The following is a 20,257-nucleotide window of genomic DNA, read 5'->3' on the forward strand; positions in this document are numbered from 1 at the left end:
ACACTTTAAAAATGCTCAATACATGGGGCTCCATTCAACCCCCCACAAGAAATTCCCAAGCTAGAATAGTGTTTTAGCTAAGTTCACACTGATTTGAAACTGTGGGAGCAAGTACTATGTTTAAGTTGGAGCCAATGTTAGCGTAATTCCCCTTAACACTCTAGTACGAATTAAAAAAAAATCCTCCTCTTAAAATCACATCTCTCTTTGCTGATCACAACTTGCTTTTCTCTGTTTACATAACTTTAGGCACAGGACTAAATGAAAATTGATATTGCAGTGTATCCTAGCTACAAGAAGGAAAGAGGAGGAGGAAGGAAAGGATGGAGAACAGGACCTTGGGGTGAGAAGAATGTAAGAGAGTGAGGGGAACGTCAGTCTGTGTCATGTAGCCTGTTATAAAACAGTCACTGACTTCTATTTTACCCCTATTTCACCCCCTTTTTGCATCTTCTGAGCTGCTGCCACGGCTTGTTTCTGGGTTCCTCTGCACCTGACCCTCCCCAGCAATGCTGCAGCTTCTCGTCCCACTGCAGCAGCAAAGCAAAGAGAGAAAACCAAACAGCTCAGGCAACCTGAACACAGCACAGCAACAGACTGACAAAAAGCAGCAAAGCCAAAAGTGCTAGAATAACAAAACTGAGAGAAAAAAAACCCCAACAGAGCCACTCAGAAACTGTGAATTGCCAGACAAGCTCCCTTGGAAAGAGCATAAGAGGCAAGTTCAGGGAAGAGCAATATCCACAAGGCAGCACAGTGCCAGTGGTTTTTCACCTCTATTTATAATGACAAGGTAACAGAGGCTGGAATAGAACAAAACATGGAAGATTTTCATAGGAAAAATCAGGACACTGTGCCAAGGATGGCTGCCCTCAACTCAAGTTAGCCGTGAACTCACATTTGTAGGCACTTAAAACCTAGCAAGATCATTAACAAGCTAACAAGAGCCACCAGCAAAAGGAACATTACCTGGATTCACTAAAATGTTTCATTCTGAATGATTAAAGGGCAAAGGCAGCCAGACACTGAGTTGCCACAGCTAAAAAAACTAACAAAAGATGCTGTGATGCACGCTACCCTACCTTTTCCATACCAGTACAAATGCTGCTACATCAAAGTGGTCTCCATCCTACTGCCAGTCTGCCTGCCTTGTGCTCTCCCCACTGTTCAAAAACTACAGTAATTTCATAAATGCTACAACATCCTCCAGAAAAACAGACTGGAACAAACGCTGCACAGCACAGCTCAAGAATCTCCTTTGTCCCTCTGCACAGACTCATTGAACCACTGAGCTCCATGAACAGCCCACTGCTCTTTGGAAATGAGCAGTTTTAGGGGAGCAAGGCAGCCTTAGAGTGTGGGATCTGCAAGGACATCTCTTGGCTCGTGACTATTTCTCATTCACCACGGTTTGAGGAGATACACCATGGGTAGTCCTGATTTGGCAGCTCATGCCAACCTTAAACTCTGCAGTGGTTCTGCTTTGGTTAGCAGCATACAGGGACAAACCTGTTTACGCCTTCCCTCTGAAATGACCTTACAAGCTTCAGATCCACTTTTATGCTGGTTGTATCACATATTTCAGCAAAGAAGAGCATGGTTTCATCACACAGCAGATCTGCTCTGCTTTTTCTGCAGCAAGACATGTAGTCACCTGAACAAATCTTTTCACCAGATCTTTCTGAGGAACTGATGATGAATACAAATTTGGGGAACTACAAAGAGGAAAGCTGCAGAGAGCTTTTGAACATTTACGAGCTGATCCAGATCTGTGGCATTCAGAAACGACGTAAAACCACCTTCACTTCTTCCAACTTCCCATGCTACAAACAGTTTGCATAAAATACTTCATAGATCTTATATTTATTTAAGAAAGCACCTCTGCCAGCACCTTTCTTCCAGCCCAGTTCTGTTACCAAGAGGATGTGCAGTAAATCCCATCAAAGCAGAGGGACAGCCCAGCCTGGCCATGGAGCGTACAGCCCATTTTGGCACGGATGGAAGAAAGGCTCCTGCCCATTGTGGAGGGGCAGGGGAGCAATCCTTGTCTCCTAATCCCTGTCTTTGGGGCTCCCAGCCTCCCAGAGGAGCAGGCCTGCCTGTGCTGCCAGCAGCGCAGCCATGCAGGCAGAGCTGGCACAGCTCCTGGTGACCTTGGAGATGTGGCAGAGCTGCACCAGATCAGACAAGGAGGAACAGAAAGGGAACAAGAGATTCCAGAGGGCTCTTCTGCCTCTGAATCTTGTTACTGTTGACTCCTTTACTGTGATTAACTCCTTGACATCCTCCTTCTGTGACAAGTGGGGGAGGACAGACTGAACTCGGTGATTAATTTATCACTGAATTGCCTCCTTCCCTTTCAAACCTCGCCCCCACTGATGATCTTTATGATTTAGCAACACCTCATGAGGGGTTTACAGCCTGATACAGGTTTGGCACTTGTCACTTCGCCACTGACAAACTCCATTTGGGACACTGTATGCTCCTTCAACAGACCTGGTGGTAACAGTTTGCAAGCTCCAGCCTACCCCACAAGCTCTGCATGAGGAAAAGAAATCCTCTCCTCCTGAACCTCTTGCTCAAATGACAGTAATTAGGGAATCTCATCACTCTAGACCTGGGGAGGGAGGGGATGTTCACGGTAATTGGAGACATTATATGAAACCACACTGTGCTTATAAAAAAAAGAAGAGTAAAACCACACACAGAGCAAACCAGCCCCCTTCTCCCAACCTAGCTGGCATTTCCTGAATAAACTGCCTTTTTCCAGGCACATTGTGTGCTTTTTAATACTGGAGACTACTGGAAGGACTCCTGCAGCCCGATTAAGTGTAATGCAGTGTAAAAAAATAGGAAGGAGGGGGGAAAACCCTTGGAAAGGCAATCGAAGTGAAAAATCTATCAACAGCACGGGGGCTCCAGTGGAGCCAGGAGTCCTGCTCTGAACATGCTCTGACTTCCCAGTCGTTTGCTCTGCCGGACACTCCGGGGACCCCAGCACAGCAAACTACAATTTCTAGTAAATATATCCCAGGGACACAATTAGTTTTTCAGCTGGGGGCATGATAAATTGGTCATGCATAATTCAAGGCCAGCACAGGCTGAGCATAAACTGCTCGGTGGCAGCTTCAGCTCCCTGACAGGAGAATGCAAATGTGCTGCTGCCTGCACCTCCCTGCCTGCTCCCTGCCCAAGGACCACTGCAGCCCTTCCTCCTGTGCATCTCTGGGTGATTCCAATCTCACAGCCACGTATCCATCACTGTCCAGCGGCCTTCTGGGACCCAGTGCACATTGTTATCGCAACAAATACCACTCTCTGCTCGACCTACTCTGTTTTTTCCATAGGCAGACACAAGAGAATGGTTTTGGCACAGAAAGAGGCCGAGGGACTGTGTGGTCTATTGTCAGCATTAGATGGCCTGGGGCAAGTAATTTCCAATCTGCTTCAGTGTTCCCATCCACACAATGGAGATAATTCCAACCACGCAACTGCAGAGTTAGCGAGACACGCTCAGTTTGGAGCCTGATAAAGGTCTGGGAGATCCTCAGGATGTGCAGCCTCACCAACAACAGTGTCCAGTTCTCCGAGCTTATTTTAGGTGTCTAAATAAATATATCTGCCTGCTCAAACAGGAGCACAAGAGAACTCACTGCTTCACGGGAGCTGGCTTAGTGATATCTGAGGTGAAAACTCCAAAGAAACTTTTGAGATCTTCAAAATGATGTCCTCAAGTTTCTCAGTGCATTCCAGTACACACTGGAAAATTCTGCTAGAAAAATCCTTACACATACATTCTCAGATACAGCCATGTAACTGAAGGCTGACAGACACGTTTCACCAGCTGCAGTTTTCCCATCTACCAAAATCACAAAACCCCTTCTCTGGATCCATTGCCATTTTCTGGCATTTTAAGTCCAGCTTGTGGAAAATATTCTAAAAAAGCAGGGCTGAAATGGAATGGGGCATTAATGAAGAAAAATTTTGTTTAATTTTGGCTGTGTATCTGCAGATACAAAAGCCCTTTACTTTCATGGTCAATTGCACATACCCAAAGAGGTGAGTTTCATTTACCTAACAGTGAAAACAATTCAGGTATCTCTGTTTATTTCAACAGAAACACTCTTTGGGTTTTTTTCTGAGCATGACTGTCCTGCATAGAGCTGGATTTTCCTTGAACGAGACGAAATAAAATTGAAGCAGAGACACAGAGGGTAGAAATCCATGGAGCACAGGTATTAATCATGGTGAAGACTGAACATCCTTGTTAATATTCTGCCAGTACTCAAAGTAACCCTATTATTCAGTCCAGGAAAAAAACCCAAACAGTAACAGTAAGGATACTTTTTCTTCCAATTTATTTTTGAACAAGTACTTCTTATCCATGAAGTCAGGACCCTTTTGGCAGGATCACCACAGAGGAAATCTCAGTGCTCAGTTCACTGCAGCCCTGCTCTGACAGGGCCAATGCCCTCTGTCAGACCCTTGTAACAGATGCCCTCCGAGCTCTTGTGGCCAAGCAGCATGCCACCCTCTGACATCCTTTGTGGAGAAGGTAAGAAGGCTAATGCAGCTGAACATTTTACTGTTTTTCCCTTCCTAACTAAACCAGTGTGCACCTGTGTGCACATACACACCCAAAAGCTATCACAGAAGTAAGCAGGACAGACTAAATTTCATTTTGGACTAGATTAACGAAATTAGGGCTTCAGAAATAAACCACATATCTAACTGAACTTCCAGAGTTTTGTATGATTCAGCAATTCTAAGGTGTGGACACCTTAACCCCAGAAAGAGATCCTTCAATGACAAACCATTTATGAGGCTGCATTACAGGGACAAGGGCGACGGTGCTCCCGAGGCTGAGACATTTGCAGGACTGAATCTGAACACTGGATTTTGGTCCCGGAAGGTTTTTTAGTCACTAAGAATATGAAGCTCTGACAGTTTCTGATGTTTGCCAGCAGACTTTTGAGGAGCTGGTGAGTGCAACAATTTCACCAACAATTTCAAGTGATGCCAAACTAAATTCTGGGCTGGGGCATAAGCCATGACAGAGCAGGAGCTGAGGGTGAACTGATGGATCAAATCACTCACTCTTGGTAAGAATAACACTTCTTGCAAGACACCAAGCCCCTTCCTTTCCCAATTAAACAAAAAAATATACAAACCTTTTAAAATTTAAATAGTGTTTCAAGGGTCAGCTCTGTTCACGTCAGCCCACAGGGATTACATTAACAAAAAAATCCACTAGGAACAAAATTTTTTGCTTAGTGAAAACAGCAGGAACAAAATAGTGCTAATGAGGATTGTTCTTTTTACACACATAAAAATCTTCTCCATCAAAGTTTCCTGGCACACATGGCACAATAATTGTTGTCCCAGCTATAAGGGCTGTCCATCTCACAGCAACTCATAGAAACACAGAATGGTTTGGGTTGGAAGATGCTTGAAAGCCCATTTAGTTCCAACCCTTTTGCCATGGGCAGGGACATCTTACACTAGACCACACTGCTCAAAGCCCCATCCAGCCTGACTTTGAACACACTTAATTCCACCTGTAGAAAAAATGTATGCTCTCAGCTGGGCAAGGTAAAAACAGCACGGAGAAAGCTTCGAGATGCCACAGCAACACAACACAACACTCCTCTGGGATAACCACTGCAGAAGAGTGTCCATAAATATGGCGATGCAGGGAGAAGCAATGCCTGTGTAGTCACCATCCTGCAGACAGAATTCTGCATTTCATTTACACAGCTCATATCTACAACTCACAGTAAGCGGAGCCTCCCAGGCATTTACAAGGCTACAAAATTAAAACTGAAGTTTGGTCCGAAATACTAAAAAACCCTTGGTAGTTTCACGGAGCCAAGAGCCTCTGAGAGAGGCTGAACCAGCAATTCCTTCCTGAGCTTCCACTGGAAAAAGATTAGAAGAACATTACATATAATATACCCATATGCTTTGTTTTGCTTGCTTTTTGTTTTGCCTTTTAAGAAACTTCCCCTCCAGAATATTAAAAGTAACAAATTTTAAAATTTTTTTTAACAAACACTAACCTCAGATCATTAGCCAACCTGGCAACAGACCAGAGAAAATTTATAGCCGACGTGCAACATCAGCTTTCATCCAGAAATGCTAATTTCAGTAAAATGAATAGTGTGTGGGCTTTTCATACTGCTTTGCATTTGGCTCCTCACAGCCCTGTTTAAAGCCTGGGAACCGGCCATATAGTTAAACTGCACAGATGTTCAACAATCTGTACTTGTGTTAATTACCCTAATGTGAGCAGAAACTCAACAGATCCCTGCTAATGAAGGAGAAAGTTTTCCAGTGTGACTACCGTATGTTTCATTGTCACTGTATTACCAAGCTTCTCCCCCTCCTTCCCCTGCCCCCCCAGCTCCCATTCTCTGCAGCTCCTTTGCATTCACATCACCCTCCTACCTCAGCATGCATGAATTGGACCAACTAATGACTGTGTATTCGCAACATGGCAGACACCATTAGGCTGATCGGAGGTGCGGCTGCTGAATTTTAACAGGCACTTTTAAACAAGGTAGGAAAAACAGATTCATCACAGCTCCCCCATTCTCTCATCCCCACCCATCTGCCATTCTCCTGCCCTTGCCACAGCTCAGGAACACTCACCAAGTGCAAACACACTTCCCCCTCCATAAAACACGGCGGGTGTAAAAAGCAACGCAAATAGATGTTGCTGGGCAATTGCTGGGGGTGGGAGCCCAGAGCTGGGTGCATCTGGGAGGCCAGGCTAACGGGAGGAAGGCTGGCTCGGGAGGAGGAGGAAGGCTGGCAGCTCAGCACACTCTGTCTCAGTGAGCACAGGCAGCGGAACGAGCCCGGCGGCTGCTCCTGCCAGGGAGGGAGAGCAGCAAGGAGAAAAGGAGAATGTTCATCTGCACACAGGAGGTAAGGCAGGGCTCCAAAGGGCACGATGGGAAGGGTAAGGCACCGCTCAAGTGATCAGCGCTGCCAGTAGCAATGAGCCAATACTGCTGTGCAACTTAACCCAGCATTAAAACGCACTCGACCTCCGAAGCACTGCCTTTCCCACCGAGGTTCTCACTTTCTCTCGCAGCGTCTGTCTGCTCCGCTCCCTGCTGCCAATCATCACCTCCGGGCACCTCTCTCAAAGCAATCTGCTCGGCAAGCCGCAGGCAGAGGGGCTGGGCAAGGGCAGCTGCCTTGCCCCAGCAAGCCCCAGGTGACCTCTGAATGAGAGCAGCCCCGGCCTGAGCCAGGGTTCACATCTCCCAGGTGCCAGCACTTCACAGCCAGGCCAGCCTGCACCAGCAAATTGTCTTACAATGACCCCCATGGGAACAAATGTACTCGCCGTGCTTGACTTGACTGGCAGGCTCCCACCACAGAGCAAGGGGGGCAGGCAGTCAGCTTTGCTCATTTATTAGATCCACCCTGCTAGGTCAGCCTCTTTGTTGTTCACTGCAAACTCGGAGATGGGGCAGCAGCTGCCATCCAGAGAGCTCAGCACGTTTCACCCGCACTGTTCCACCCCTCTGCTCAGGTCTGGGCACTCGCTGCCAGCTCTCCACCCAACAAAGCTCCAGCTCCCTCTCAAAAACCTTGTTCTCCATGAATTGAGGAGACGGAGGAGAAACGGCACACAAAAAGGTGGGGAGGGGATCCAGCACAACCCAGAAAGAGGTGAAAATTATTTAGAGAGCACTTGGCTCTTTTCTCCTACCTCTTCATCATTAGCACTGGAAGCAACACAGCTGTCTAATGGCAACTTCAGACACCCATGGGCCAGCAAAGCGACATTTTCCACACTTAAATAACACTGAGCTGATTTAATTACTGCACTTAATAGTAACAAAAGATGTCTCAATTTAATCTTCAAATGGCCCTCCAAGATCAAAACACAGCTGGCTGGATAACAAGATGGCCTAGGCCAGCAAACAAGTAGGTCCAATTTGCTCAAGAGCTGCATCCACTCCTGGGTATGAAAGGCCAAGGAACACTTGTGTGCCGAACAAATCAAAGGAAGCAGCGCTCCCATCGCCCCCTCCCTCCCTCCTGTCCTCTGTCATCGAGGGGAAAAATAAAAAGGCAGCTGATTCACGGGCAGAGAAATGCAACACGATAAAAGAACAAATGATTATGTTTGGGAGAGAAAGGAAAGAGGTAAGAATCAAGATTTAACAGGTTTTGCTTTTATAATCCTTCAAGATGATTAGGAATGAATGAATCAGATTAAAATCACATGGAGACAAAGGGAGGTCTCTAACTCTTTTGTTTTTCTTTCCATACTGGACAGAAGGAGATGGCTCATTAAGGAAAGCCCTCAAGACACAGCTACAGTGAGGAACAACCAAGCTTCTTTTTTGGGCAAGAAAAGTAGGGAAAAATTAACCATTTACTTCTAATATTCTCTGACTGTCCACACTGGGCTGTGACTGTTACTTTTTGCAAACTATTTTAAGAAATGCCCCTCTCTTGAGCAGCTTTCAATGCATACTCCTGCTGACACAAGGGCCAGGCCTCTCCAGGCACCTTCCAGAAATTTTCCAGCTTTTGCAAGTTCCATTACAGCTAAACAGAAAGGTTAGAGCCCATCTTTCTGCCACTGCAACATTTCTGTGATCCTGAGTGGCAGGGAAGTCTGAATAAGCTCTCATCATATACCTGGGATGCAGCTTTCCAACACCCCCTTCCAGCTACTGAGAGCAACAGCAGGGGCACACAGCTCACATTTTGGACCTAATTTCACTAGCATTAATTAAAAAGAAGTTTACTATAAACCAGGTTGTTGAGCTTTGTGGGGTTACTCTGGATGAACAAAAGTCTGTGGGATTTTGCTGCTGAAAGCTCAAAAAGTTTTCTCTAGTAACTTTTCCTTAACTTTTTCTCCTGATGGAGAATTAGGATGAGGCAACTAAAGTGTAACAATTTTCTTGGAGCCCTGGATCATGTTTCTGGGGAATATGGTTTCTTTGGGTTTTGGTTTTCATTAAATACAGAGTTTATTTCATCAGCAGCAGCTCTTAAGCAACAGATGATGTCATTGGCCACTGCACCATGAATGTGGAAGACTGGGGATATGGGGAAATTCCCTCTAACTGTGGTAACTCCCCCCTCCTCTCCCGGGACGGTGACATTACACAGGAAGATAATGTCCATGTTTACAACAATCACTGGTTTGCTCAAATACCCTGGCAAGGATGAGATGTCTGATCAGAGTCACTGAAGTAGGAAGGGCTGGGAGAGATCCTGTGGCTCCATCTCCTCCTCAACAGGGCTAAATCTATGTTCAATCAGGTTTTAAAGGGCCCAGGTTATCTGCGTCTGCATGCAAATTTCAAACTAATTCCCTCATTGTTTATTTAAGTACCTTTCTTTCCCAGTGACTTTGACCCTGGACAGCCCTGTATTTTCAAAACCCCATTATTTTGCAATAAACTGCTGAAGAAACACTCATTGCTTCAATTCACAACCTCCCTACTGATCTGTGTTCAAGCTCAGGGACCGAACCTTCAAACTTCAGACTCGCTGGGTTCAGACACATGAATGGCAAGTACGAGCAAAATTTCTCATCTCTCTGCCCAATTGGTTTCATTTAAGCATGACTGAACCTCATCTTAAAGCCACTTTCCCAATCAGTTTAAGTTCTAGATCAGTAACAAGAGATCTCGGGGAGGCGCCGGCTGCTGAAGCTCGAGCAAGTGCGTGTTTCCAGTTTGCATGTTTGTTTAAGTAAGTGACAAAGATGGAGGGACCAAAAGCAATTCCCTTAACTAGAACTCACAAGCGCAACCAAGTAGAAAATCTCCCGCCTGCCCGAGAGGAGGGAGTCGGAGCTTCTCAAAGGCGGAGAGGCGGCTGCGCTCAGTGCCCGCACAAAGCGCCGAGCGCGGCACCCCGGCCCCGCTGCAGCCAGCAGCACAATTCCCAGAGATTTCCTCGGGGCCAGGATGCTCAAACCTGTTCAGACAATTCACAAACCACCATTTCAAGGGCACACCTTCGCACGAGATTCCCAAGGGCCTTTTGAGTTTTGACTTAAATGCTCGGATTATTTTTACAATTCCAGTTATGGGTTCTTTGTTCGCAGGGAGTTAAGCAATACAAAGAACACAGCGAGAGAACAATGAAGGCATTACCATGCATGATTTGTCTTAAAAAAAATTCTTCTCCTTTTCATGAAGTTATAGATCCAATTTCAGTCTTTATTATCACTTTGCCATGTGAGAAAGTGGTTCTTAATTTTAATAAAGGAAGGGAGCTTCATATTTCAACAAGAGCTTAAATGCTTCCTGCAATACAGGAGGTGGAAAGCTCTTTTGCTAACAGTTACCGCAGGCCAGATTTATGGAGGGAAAGGGAAATAATCTGCCTACACCAAGTAAATAAACCCTGTCTAGGACATACCTAACAGTGGGCAGTAGCCCAAAGACATCTTGTCCGATGAGATCATTTCTGCCCCCTCCATTTCAAGGGAAATTAAGAGCTTGCTCTGCCAAGCACATATTAACATTTCACTTATCACTAAACTCGGGGTCCAGGCAAGTACATATGCTACTGCAGCCTGAGGTGCACGACTGGACTGATAAAAATCTTTCCACCATGTTAACCCATCTGGAGAAAGAACCATATATGCAGATTTCACTGAGATTACTAGATAATTATCTTCCTCAAATCTACTTTGCCCTTAGAAAGGAGTCTGCAGTATATCTAAGGAGGTTCTCATCTAAAACTTAAATTTCATGTGAAGAATGACAAGTTTAATCCAATTCACAAAGTAAGTGCCCCAATTCACAAAGGCTTGTGTAGTTTACCTTTGAAAAAATGCTACTAGTGGCCCACTGTTGCACTGCATGCTACCATAGCAATTTTAAATCAGAAATGCTAGTTGGGTCTGGCCAGCCAAACCTTCAGAGCTATTCCAGTTTGAAATCTACTATGGAAATTTCTTTCTCCCCAAACATGACCAATAGCCCTATTATTTTACAGCCTTTCCCATCAGACCCTGTTTATGTTAGCACTGGAGCCATAATACCAAAATCTGTCTTTAAATATGGTCCTCGCTGGTAAAAAGTAAATACAGCTTTGCAAAATTGTTTTAAAATTTTGTTCCGTCTCTGTTCTGGCAAAGGAAATGAAGCCAGTTGTAACCTCAGTACCAAGAATCGGGTTTATACACAGCCCATGCTGGAAGTGAAATAAAAATTTGATGCAACACACATTCCTTAAATGATCTATGACACAACTTGGGCTGTGACCAAAAGACCTGACCTGGGCTGCAGCTACACGTTCATCCAAACAATCAGGACCGTGGGCAGTGCCAATACTCCCATTTTCCACTCGAGAACCTCAAGATGCACAGCCAGGTGAGGTGCCTTGCCCATCAAGGGCATGTGGAGCACACAGAATATGGGTGGGTGACCTGGCCACTGGGACACACCACCTGGGTGCTTACCACACTGCATCAGCACAGAGGGGCAATATGGTATTTGTTGAATCTCTTATTCATTATCAATTCCACACTCTGAATAAGGGGAAAAAAACCCTGAGAAACTGAGAGCCACATGTGGAACACAGTCCTACTGAGAGAGGACTAACAAGAAAGTCAGTAAGACTACTGCTAGCAAATCTCAAGCCAGAGCCAAATAGAGAAATGGAGAAAGAGTAGCAGCAACTAGCATTTTTATCTTCCAACTCGCTTGCATACAACTCCCAGCAAAGGGACTGAGCTGTGATAAAAGGGGCCGCAAGATACCAAAGGGAGATCCGGTGGTTTAGGATTCTTTTCAGGCAGCTGAGTATGAAATCCCTGCCCCTTCTTCTCCTGGGGCCATTCATCTTCCCCAGGTGATGGGAAGCCAATCTCCCAGCAGGTGGGCCTGCTCTCGCAGACCTTAATGCTTAATTGCCACAAATCAATTCCAACCTTGATGCTCAGGCTGCTGCTGCTGCCCCATCCCCGCTTCCACCCCTTTCTCCTCACACTGAAGGCAGCCTGGGATCCTCTCATGTTACTAAATCCACCTTTGGACACAGCACCCAGGAAAAGCAAAGCTCCAGACACTGCTGCCTGTGGCCAGGGCCGTGAGCTGACCTTACACAAGAACAGCCTCAAAAAAAAAAATTCATCTCTGTGTCCCTGTGCACGTGTGCACACACACACATGCCTTCCATTTTATTTTTTTGTTCAACTGGAATTAATCAGGAATGATAAACACTGTTTGTTTCCTGAAAGCAGCAGTGGGGGGATGAAATATGCCTCTTAAGCTTATCAGCTTCAGTGCCACTGAAGAGAAAGCTGGCTTCTAAGCCCAGGGATAATGGGCTGTCCTTTCAGGAAGGTATCAGAGGTCTCAGGAGAGGCAGACAGCACAATGGTGTGACCTTCAGCTAATAAAGCCCACCCTAGAGTCCAAAGAAGCTTGGGGAATATTGACAAAAGTTCATATTTACAACAGCCTGGACCCTTTCCAGATACCATTACCAGTCTAGAGAGCTGCATCCTCTGTATGTACACTCACACAGGCTTTTATTCTGCCTCCTCCTTTCTTTCTTTGTTCCCATGCCGGCAAAAAAAAAAGAAATAAATTAGTCAGAAAATGGCAATTCTTGTGCTAACAAGGCTCCAGCAGCACCCTTCTTTAAGAAGAGAGTTATTTAAAATTTCAGTTTCAACCTCAGCCCTACCCCTCTACTTGAAGGAAACTCAAGGCCTCTTGCAAGGATTCTTGGTGCATCATCGTGCTCATCAGGAAGAAAGCATATGTGTTTTTGTGGAAAATCTGCTGATTTATTTATAATTCTTTAAACAAAAAGGCAGCCAACATATTGTAAAATGAGAATGTTGTAGGGTTTTTCTTCAAATAGGCACTGGCAATCAATGCAGCCCGTCAGAAATACACGCCCAAAGCATTTTCAGGCAGAAACTGATCCCCCCCAGTCTGCCTTGTGGTTGGCAAAATGACGTTCAGCCCATAACTAGAGTGCACAGGCATGACTGGAATACAAATAACAATAATATTTTAAAAATTGTTCATACAGTGAAAAAAGCTCATTTCAAAACATAAAAACTGTTTGAAGCTGGAGTTTCATTTTTCTGCCTCCTAAAATAGTTCCAAAACAAATATATTAAAAAAAAAAGGTTTGGAGAAAATCTGTTTTCAAGGGTAATTTCACTGAAATCAATATTAAATCTCAAAATATTTAATGGAAATAACATCTTCAGTGACAGAACTATTTTGACCGCACTTTCCAGTCCAGCTACATGCCAGTCTGCCATTTTTATTTATCTGCCTCATAATTCATCTTTGCCATCCTGAAACTGATCCTGTTAGGGATCAAAAGGGATCCAAGAACTGGAACAGGTTAGAATTTACCCCAATAACATCTTCTAAAAGATGCCTCTGTATCGTGGTGGTCTCGTTTGCCATGCCAGTGTTTGACAGGCAGGAAGAGGGCTGAACAAACATCTATGAAGACCACACACTTCTCATTTTGCAGCTTTTTTTTCCCCCAGCTAAGAACATGCTTCCACCAAGTGCTACATCAGCTACACAGGCTCACAAGCAGTTTTCAAATTTCCTAGAGTTATGGTCCAAGCAGGCATTTTATCCTTTCTCCTTAATCCCATCCAAGCATATTTGCTCTCAGGAGAGTTCAGGTGATGGATTGCAGCCTGTCTGAATCCAAAGTAGTCAAATTAGCTATTAATGTTGTGCTTAATGTGCTCACACAAACAAGGTCATTGGTTGCATCGAGACTAATAGAAGATGACACACAGTGGGACTGCACAGCCCAGGGGACTGCAAACAGGATGAAAAAGTCTTTGGTTTATTGCCACTACTTCAAAATCAAGCCTGATGGTACAGACATGCTACCCATGCTCAGCAATCCAGCTGGGATCCACTCACAGCACAAAGCCAGGGGAGGAGCACTCGGTCCTCCAGCACCTCAGACAGAGCTCTATTGGCTCAACTGCAGCCACATTTTGATCCCTGTCAATATTACCCATCCTTCCTCCTGGCCCCCAAACACTGCTCCAAATTGCGTTCATCCTCCCTGTTGAGATGAGCTAACAAAATCCATCAGCAGCAAGCAGCACTGAACTCAGGAAGTGGTGTAACAAATCCAAAGAGAAACAGAAAGAGTTAATAGTGCCATCAAAAAGATGAAGCCGTGTTCATCTTGGAAAAATACCAGCTAGTTCACCTGTGGGGAAATACTCCTCAGGACAAGTAGGAGAAGTGAAAGGCATTGGGTTCCTCCAGCAGGAACCTGGAGCCCACTAGGGCAAAATACCCTTTACCAGCCCACCTGAGGGCACAGGCACACAGAGAACACTGCTCAAGCAAAGTAAAGCACCATTTTCTATGAATAAGAAAAGGTTCTACACATGATAACATGAAACACTTGGAATCAGTTTCAATTTCTCTAAGCACTGTTTCAAGGATGAGAGGTGACATCTCCTGGCTGCCACCAGAGCCCTCTCTAAAGCTTTTCATTGCCTAAACCACTACACCAGCACTGTTTTAATAACTATAACAGTGAGTTCCTATTGAGAAGCTCCAGAAACAACTATGTCTGGTAGTAATCTTATACCTGTTTTCCATGGCAGAACCCCCTGGCTCTCAGGAAACCATGGGATATTAAGTGTATCCCAGAGAAACAGGCAGGTCCAGGACACGTCTCCTGCTGCAGTGCATGGGCAACTGCTCTGAACTGCTGCCCTCTCTACTTCCAAACCACAAACACTCAGAAAATGCCTTGCTTTTAGGGTACAATTTTAATAATGAATATTGGAGTTATAAGGCTGAAAAAGCAAGCTCTATTCTGAGAGGGTGTAATAATCCCACCTGTGGCTGCTCCCAGCATGTCATTCTGCAGCCTACCTTGAAGCACAAAAATGGGAAGCATAAATGGCCTGCTTGTGGTGTTACATTATATTGCACAAGGCTTTGTCTTTCTTGAGTGAAGAGATGAAAGACAAAAAAAGAAAAAAAAAAAATCAGGGCTTGAAACTGCAAAGAATTAAGCCTTAATATCAGCCAAGCTGGTGACTGGATCTCGGAAGCCTGCTTCCCTCTGAATTTCTCCTTGCTGCTGTGACGTGCTCACACTGAAAATTTTCCCCTGAGCAACTGCCTGACTAAAATACAGCACACCCTTACCATAAAGCCCTTTGTTAAAACATCTTTGCCATAAAGCTGCAAAACCTTGGCTCCCAAGTACATTAAATCGTTATAAACCTGCCTCCGTTTTAACCGCGCAGTATTTCAAAACACAAAGCGCTTCTTCTGAGAGACAGCACTTTAATGAGGAGAGGGGCAAAATATATAAACCAAACCTCATTATAGCGTAATTTCCAGGAGACAAGCATGCTGTTATAAAAGGAATCCATGGCAATAGCATTTCACATAGCTTGAAGATTTAATACTTTTAAACAGCCACCGCTACTTTCAGCCTTTGGTGGTGTTTTGTTTTGAACGTAAGAGAAACAACCAAAATTATGGGTCCGCTGTCAGCTATGTATTTTATATTCTGTAAATTGTTGCAAATGGTGGATTCAACTCTAAGGCATGCTCAAAAAATGTAACAGAGTCAGTAAGAGACTCACTACAAGTTACTGTGTATATTCTTCCTTTAAACTTCTGCATTCTTAAAGGTTGTTGCTTTAAACACCACCATACAGCATGGACAGGGTAAATTACCCAAACCACATCCAATCCATACTGGATTGAAAGTACTTATAATGATAGTTGGTTCATGTGTTAACAGTGAAGCCAAAGAAACCTATCACACGACAAGAAAAATCTGGAGTATTAACAGACAAATGAAAGTAATGGATATAACGCCATTTAATACCACCTGTCAGATAAATCAGGGTAACTGGCACATCAAAGGGACTGCAATTAGTTTCCAAAAATGAGAATACTCATTTTTCTTTAAATCTGAAACTTGATTGCTTTCTGCAAAATGACAAGTGGATCAGCCTCCCCCAGCCAACGAGAAAAATGTTACTGGAGAAAACTGTTCTTCCTAAGAACAAATTATCTATCAAAGGAGCCTCCTGAATTACACTGGTCTACAAGACTTTTAAACTTAATCTAATAAGAATTGCCATTATTGATTACAGTTCTTCCACATTAGTCTTCCAGTTGTAACTTCTGAAATGAAAGCTTAGCAATGATTAGGTATTTACTACAGTTAGTAGAGAAAAATAGTGAAGAAAAAGATGACCTTAAAGGCCACCAAAGGAACAATGTACCTCTTTTTTATTTTTTTTTTTGAGAGAAGGAAAATAAAACAAGCAAAAAACCCCAACCCCCGCCCCCCAAATAATCCCATCCCAAACCCAACAACAAGCAAGGGGAGATGCACTGCATGGCAGCTTTGACTTAAAGCACATGTAACACTGATTGATGGATACTGAAAGCAGAGACACCTGTGGAAAATTAAACCCAAGCAAGCACCAAAACTGGGACAGGTTTTTTACGTTTCTTGGTCCTACTTTAGAAAACTACGCAAGAAGGATCAGAATTTCAGGCAATGATAATTCTAGCTACTATCACAGATCTGGGTCAACAGCAGGGTAAAAGTTGACCTGTAATTGATGCCTATAACCTGGTTAGGGCAAGCATTTCCTCTTATCTCTCTGCTGCGGCTTATGACAAATGATATTCTGGACTGAAGGGTGCTTATGCTCCCTGATTACCAGCAGGTTCAACACTTACTACATGGCTACAGAGATGGAGTGGCACTTCTGACTGCAGCTCTCAGAGAGGCATCTGAACAGAACACAACACACCAGCCCTTTTCCTAAATCCAACATCCATGATTTTGCCATTGAAGTCCTGTTTCCAAGGTACTTTTTACAATTTTTCCTGATGTGACTCTTGTTTCCAGGTTTAGAGCAAAAGGATAACACATTCCTCCTTCACCGTCATCACTCTCTTGTAAATCACAAGAGATGTTTGCAGCTCTTACCAACTTCAGCACGGCAGCAGACAGCAGGCTGGACAAGTCTGAGGCAGCATGTCAGCACACAAATGATAACAGGATGTCTGGTGTTAAGGAACCCAGCCTAGCACGTGCCTTCCCTTAGCTCAACTTTAATATTTTTCTGCTTGGCTGTGCAACTAAACCTCGAGGAAGACGACAGCTGCAAGCAACTGCACATGCTACTTCTGTTTTACAATCTTCCCACTTCCTCCATTAACAGCTGAGGGTTTGGGGTGCTAGAAACAAGAAGACTTATCACAAATGTGCAATGAGACCCTGAGCTAACGGGTTAGCTGACATGGAACTGTTAACAGTGAATTGGCTTGGAGACAGTGGAGGAAAAAAAAAAAGGGGAAAAAAATAAAGGGAGACAGAGTGATAGAGACAGAGACAGCAACCAATTCAGCTGCAAGAAATCAAGCTAAATCAGTCCCAAGTGCCCATGTTGGAGAGACTTGATCTCATACCTTGCTTGTTATCAAGGCACTCCTGATACGAGTCAGCTCCAGTTCCGTTGCGGTCTACAGACAAAACAAAAAGTTTCATTCATATCAAACATAAATATTAGAAACTTCTCAAACGGCAGCCCTGCTGGAGCAACACGTTAGGTGCAAACAGCGCTACTGCCTTTGGAGGCCACGCTGCTTGGCTGACAGAACCTGTGAGTGGTCACACACAAGGGACAACAGACTGACACCAACCCACTGGGAGGAACTGAACTTGTTTCAGTCCTGGGCAGGAGGTGCTCCCAGCCCTGCCCATCTCTCTCCACACTGCTGGTGCAAAGGGGGGATGCTCTGAGTTCCTTATGGAGGATGGAATACTTGGAGTTAAATCCATCATTGCACTGTAGACCCTATGAAAGCACTGGTTTGAACCAGCAGAACTCAAACTACAGTCTGGAACAGACTTCTCTGTGGCTGATGGTGCTGAGGTCCTTTTTGGGTTTTGGCTGCTACATCATATTAAAGTTAGCTGAAGATACAAGAACATGCTTTCCAAGTATTACAGTTCCATGGATGCAATGTTACTGTAGGTACAAGAACATGCTTTCCAAATATCACTGTTCCACGGATGCAATGTTACTGCAGGTGCCACTGGGGTTATCTGACCCAGCAGCAGCAGGGGAGCTGGTCTGTGCTGTGAAAATGAGAGAAGCTAAAACTCTTGTGCACATGTGTGCTCCACACAGAGAAGAAAACAGACAGCTCCCAAACACAAGTGTGGTCACACGTGGCCTCTCACATCCAGCATGGATGTCACCTAACAAAGCCCTTCATCTGCATTAGAGGTGCAGTTAGATCTCAGCACCTGTGTGTAAAAATGGTTTCACCTGCAGGTTAGCAGAAATCAAGTTACAACGTGGTTTGGACCTTAAATGCAAACCAAAGAACTTTCCAGCGCAGCTTTTGCTCCTGCTTTACAATTCAGTTCAACCACCAAAAATGCCTGGATGGTCCTTGAAAAAAAATTATTTCAGTACATCTGCAACCCCAGGTAAACAAATGTTCTTTCAGCAGCTTACATGCACCTTACACACCATGTTACACATGAGGACTAAAGCCACTGAGCCCATGAGGTGTCTGCACAACCTCAAAAAGTGAGGCTTTCAACATCACATGTCTAAGAATGCACCTGGTGCTAAAATCAGTCCTGAGTGTAACTACCAAATCATTGGATCAGGTCACCCATGGCACATGCTCCTACCATAGCAATCCCCAATGGCACTGGAGACAGCTCCTCTGCTAGAACAGATCCATGAGCTAATTACCATTAATGAAAGAGCCACTCCACCAGGCTGAGCTATCCACCAGGCTGTCCATAGCAGTATTTCAGCGTCACCATCCAGGGAACCAGCACAACAACGTGTTAATTCCTTCCTAAACATGCTGTTTAGGGCCAGAAGTTTATAAATATTGTTCACAAGAGGAAAAAAAAAGACACTAAGGAAAACCCTGCCACCCAGGCACCTACAAACAGCTGCATTTCTATACCTCCAACAAGCACTGGTCCCCGACTATGAGGATTTGCTGCTAACACATTCCCTCATCAGCTGCCCCTCTTATCTTTGCTCAACCATCAACTGGTGATGGCTCCTTGAAGAGGAAGAGATCCAGATCCCAGTTAAAAGGTTTCACATTCAGCAGTAGTATTTAATGAACAAAGAAGCAAAAATTGAAGTTGCCCCACTGTTTGTGTTGTGTAAATCGCAGATAATAGATCTCCCTAATCCTAATGAGGCCTTCCTATTAAAATCTTTATTAGCTTTCAGTTCTGCAGATTGCCCAAAGGCTCATCAGTTTCCCTATCTCTCAGTACCAAGATCTGCTTTAACTTTTACAAATAGCTCTAAGATATTTCTCAGCTTATCAGCATTGCCAAGCAGTCTGTCTTATCATTACTATTGCAGATAAAATAAATGAGCTCACGATGATATGAATAATGGCATTTTCTGTAGGCTGGTTTCCCATTACGTTTTCAGCAGATTGTAAACTTAAGCACAAAGGAGAGAAAAAATAAAAAAGAAGACAGTATGTGTGTGTGAGGGGGGGAAGAGTGGCTTTTTTCCCCCTTCCCATTTACCTTCAGTGCCTTAGAGCACAGGCTGCATTTTTTTAAGCTCACCTGATGAGAGCTAGTAATTAATTTTGAAAGGGAGCAGAAACACCTCAGCTCTGCTTCCTCTGAAGACCAAAACCCCAGTTACTTCTGGGATGTTTTTTCAGCTGCATTTATTGGAGAGAAGCAAGGGCTAAACCACGCTCTGCCTAATGAAGCCATCTTCATTAGTTCTCTCCTTTTCCCTCGCAGCCTAGGAACACCAGTCAGATTGGGAATTGAAATCATGAAAAGCAACAGAACTGCGTTTGAATTAAAAGCCTAAGCTACAAAGGTCTCCGACGGCTGCTCGGGGCTGATTAGCAGGAGGCGCGCGTGGCTCCGCTGCGGCGCGGAGCGAATTTCGCAGCGCGCGGAAAAAGGCAAAGCAAAAGGCAAAAAGCATCCGTGGGAGGGAGACGGGGGAGAGCCAGGAGCCCCACGCGGCTCTGCCTGCCCGTGGCAGCCAGCACGGAGGTCACGGCTCTGGCAACCATTTTCTGCCTGGTCCCTGCAGCGAGCGCTACAGGGTTAAACGCTCCCCTGCTCCCCGCTCCGCGCAAATTCCTCGCCCTGTCACTGTATCAAGGTTATCTATTATTGGCAGTGACAGGTGAAAATTAATCTCCTAATTATTTCTTGCTGCGTAATCTGCACT

The 20,257-nt window shown here is 44.7% G+C and overlaps 1 protein-coding gene across 16 annotated transcripts in view; it reads right to left on the bottom strand.

The window, feature by feature from the left end:
* The window catches only part of FBRSL1 (fibrosin like 1), a 497,701-nt gene that overhangs the window by 77,583 nt on the left and 399,861 nt on the right, over nucleotides 1–20,257 (bottom strand). For 12 of the 16 annotated variants that reach the window (XM_054288699.1, XM_054288692.1, XM_054288701.1 and 9 more), the window contains one exon: nucleotides 17,469–17,522. The exons of the other annotated variants lie outside the window; for them this stretch is intronic. In XM_054288699.1, the coding sequence (XP_054144674.1) occupies nucleotides 17,469–17,522 (54 nt within the window). The remainder of the gene's footprint in view (nucleotides 1–17,468; nucleotides 17,523–20,257) is intronic. 16 annotated transcript variants of the gene reach the window in all.

The sequence above is a fragment of the Melozone crissalis genome, unplaced genomic scaffold (assembly GCF_028551555.1).
Source record: "Melozone crissalis strain CALT ecotype California unplaced genomic scaffold, PUWL_Pcris_2 ptg000063l_1, whole genome shotgun sequence".
Classification (NCBI taxonomy): Eukaryota; Metazoa; Chordata; class Aves; order Passeriformes; family Passerellidae; genus Melozone; species Melozone crissalis.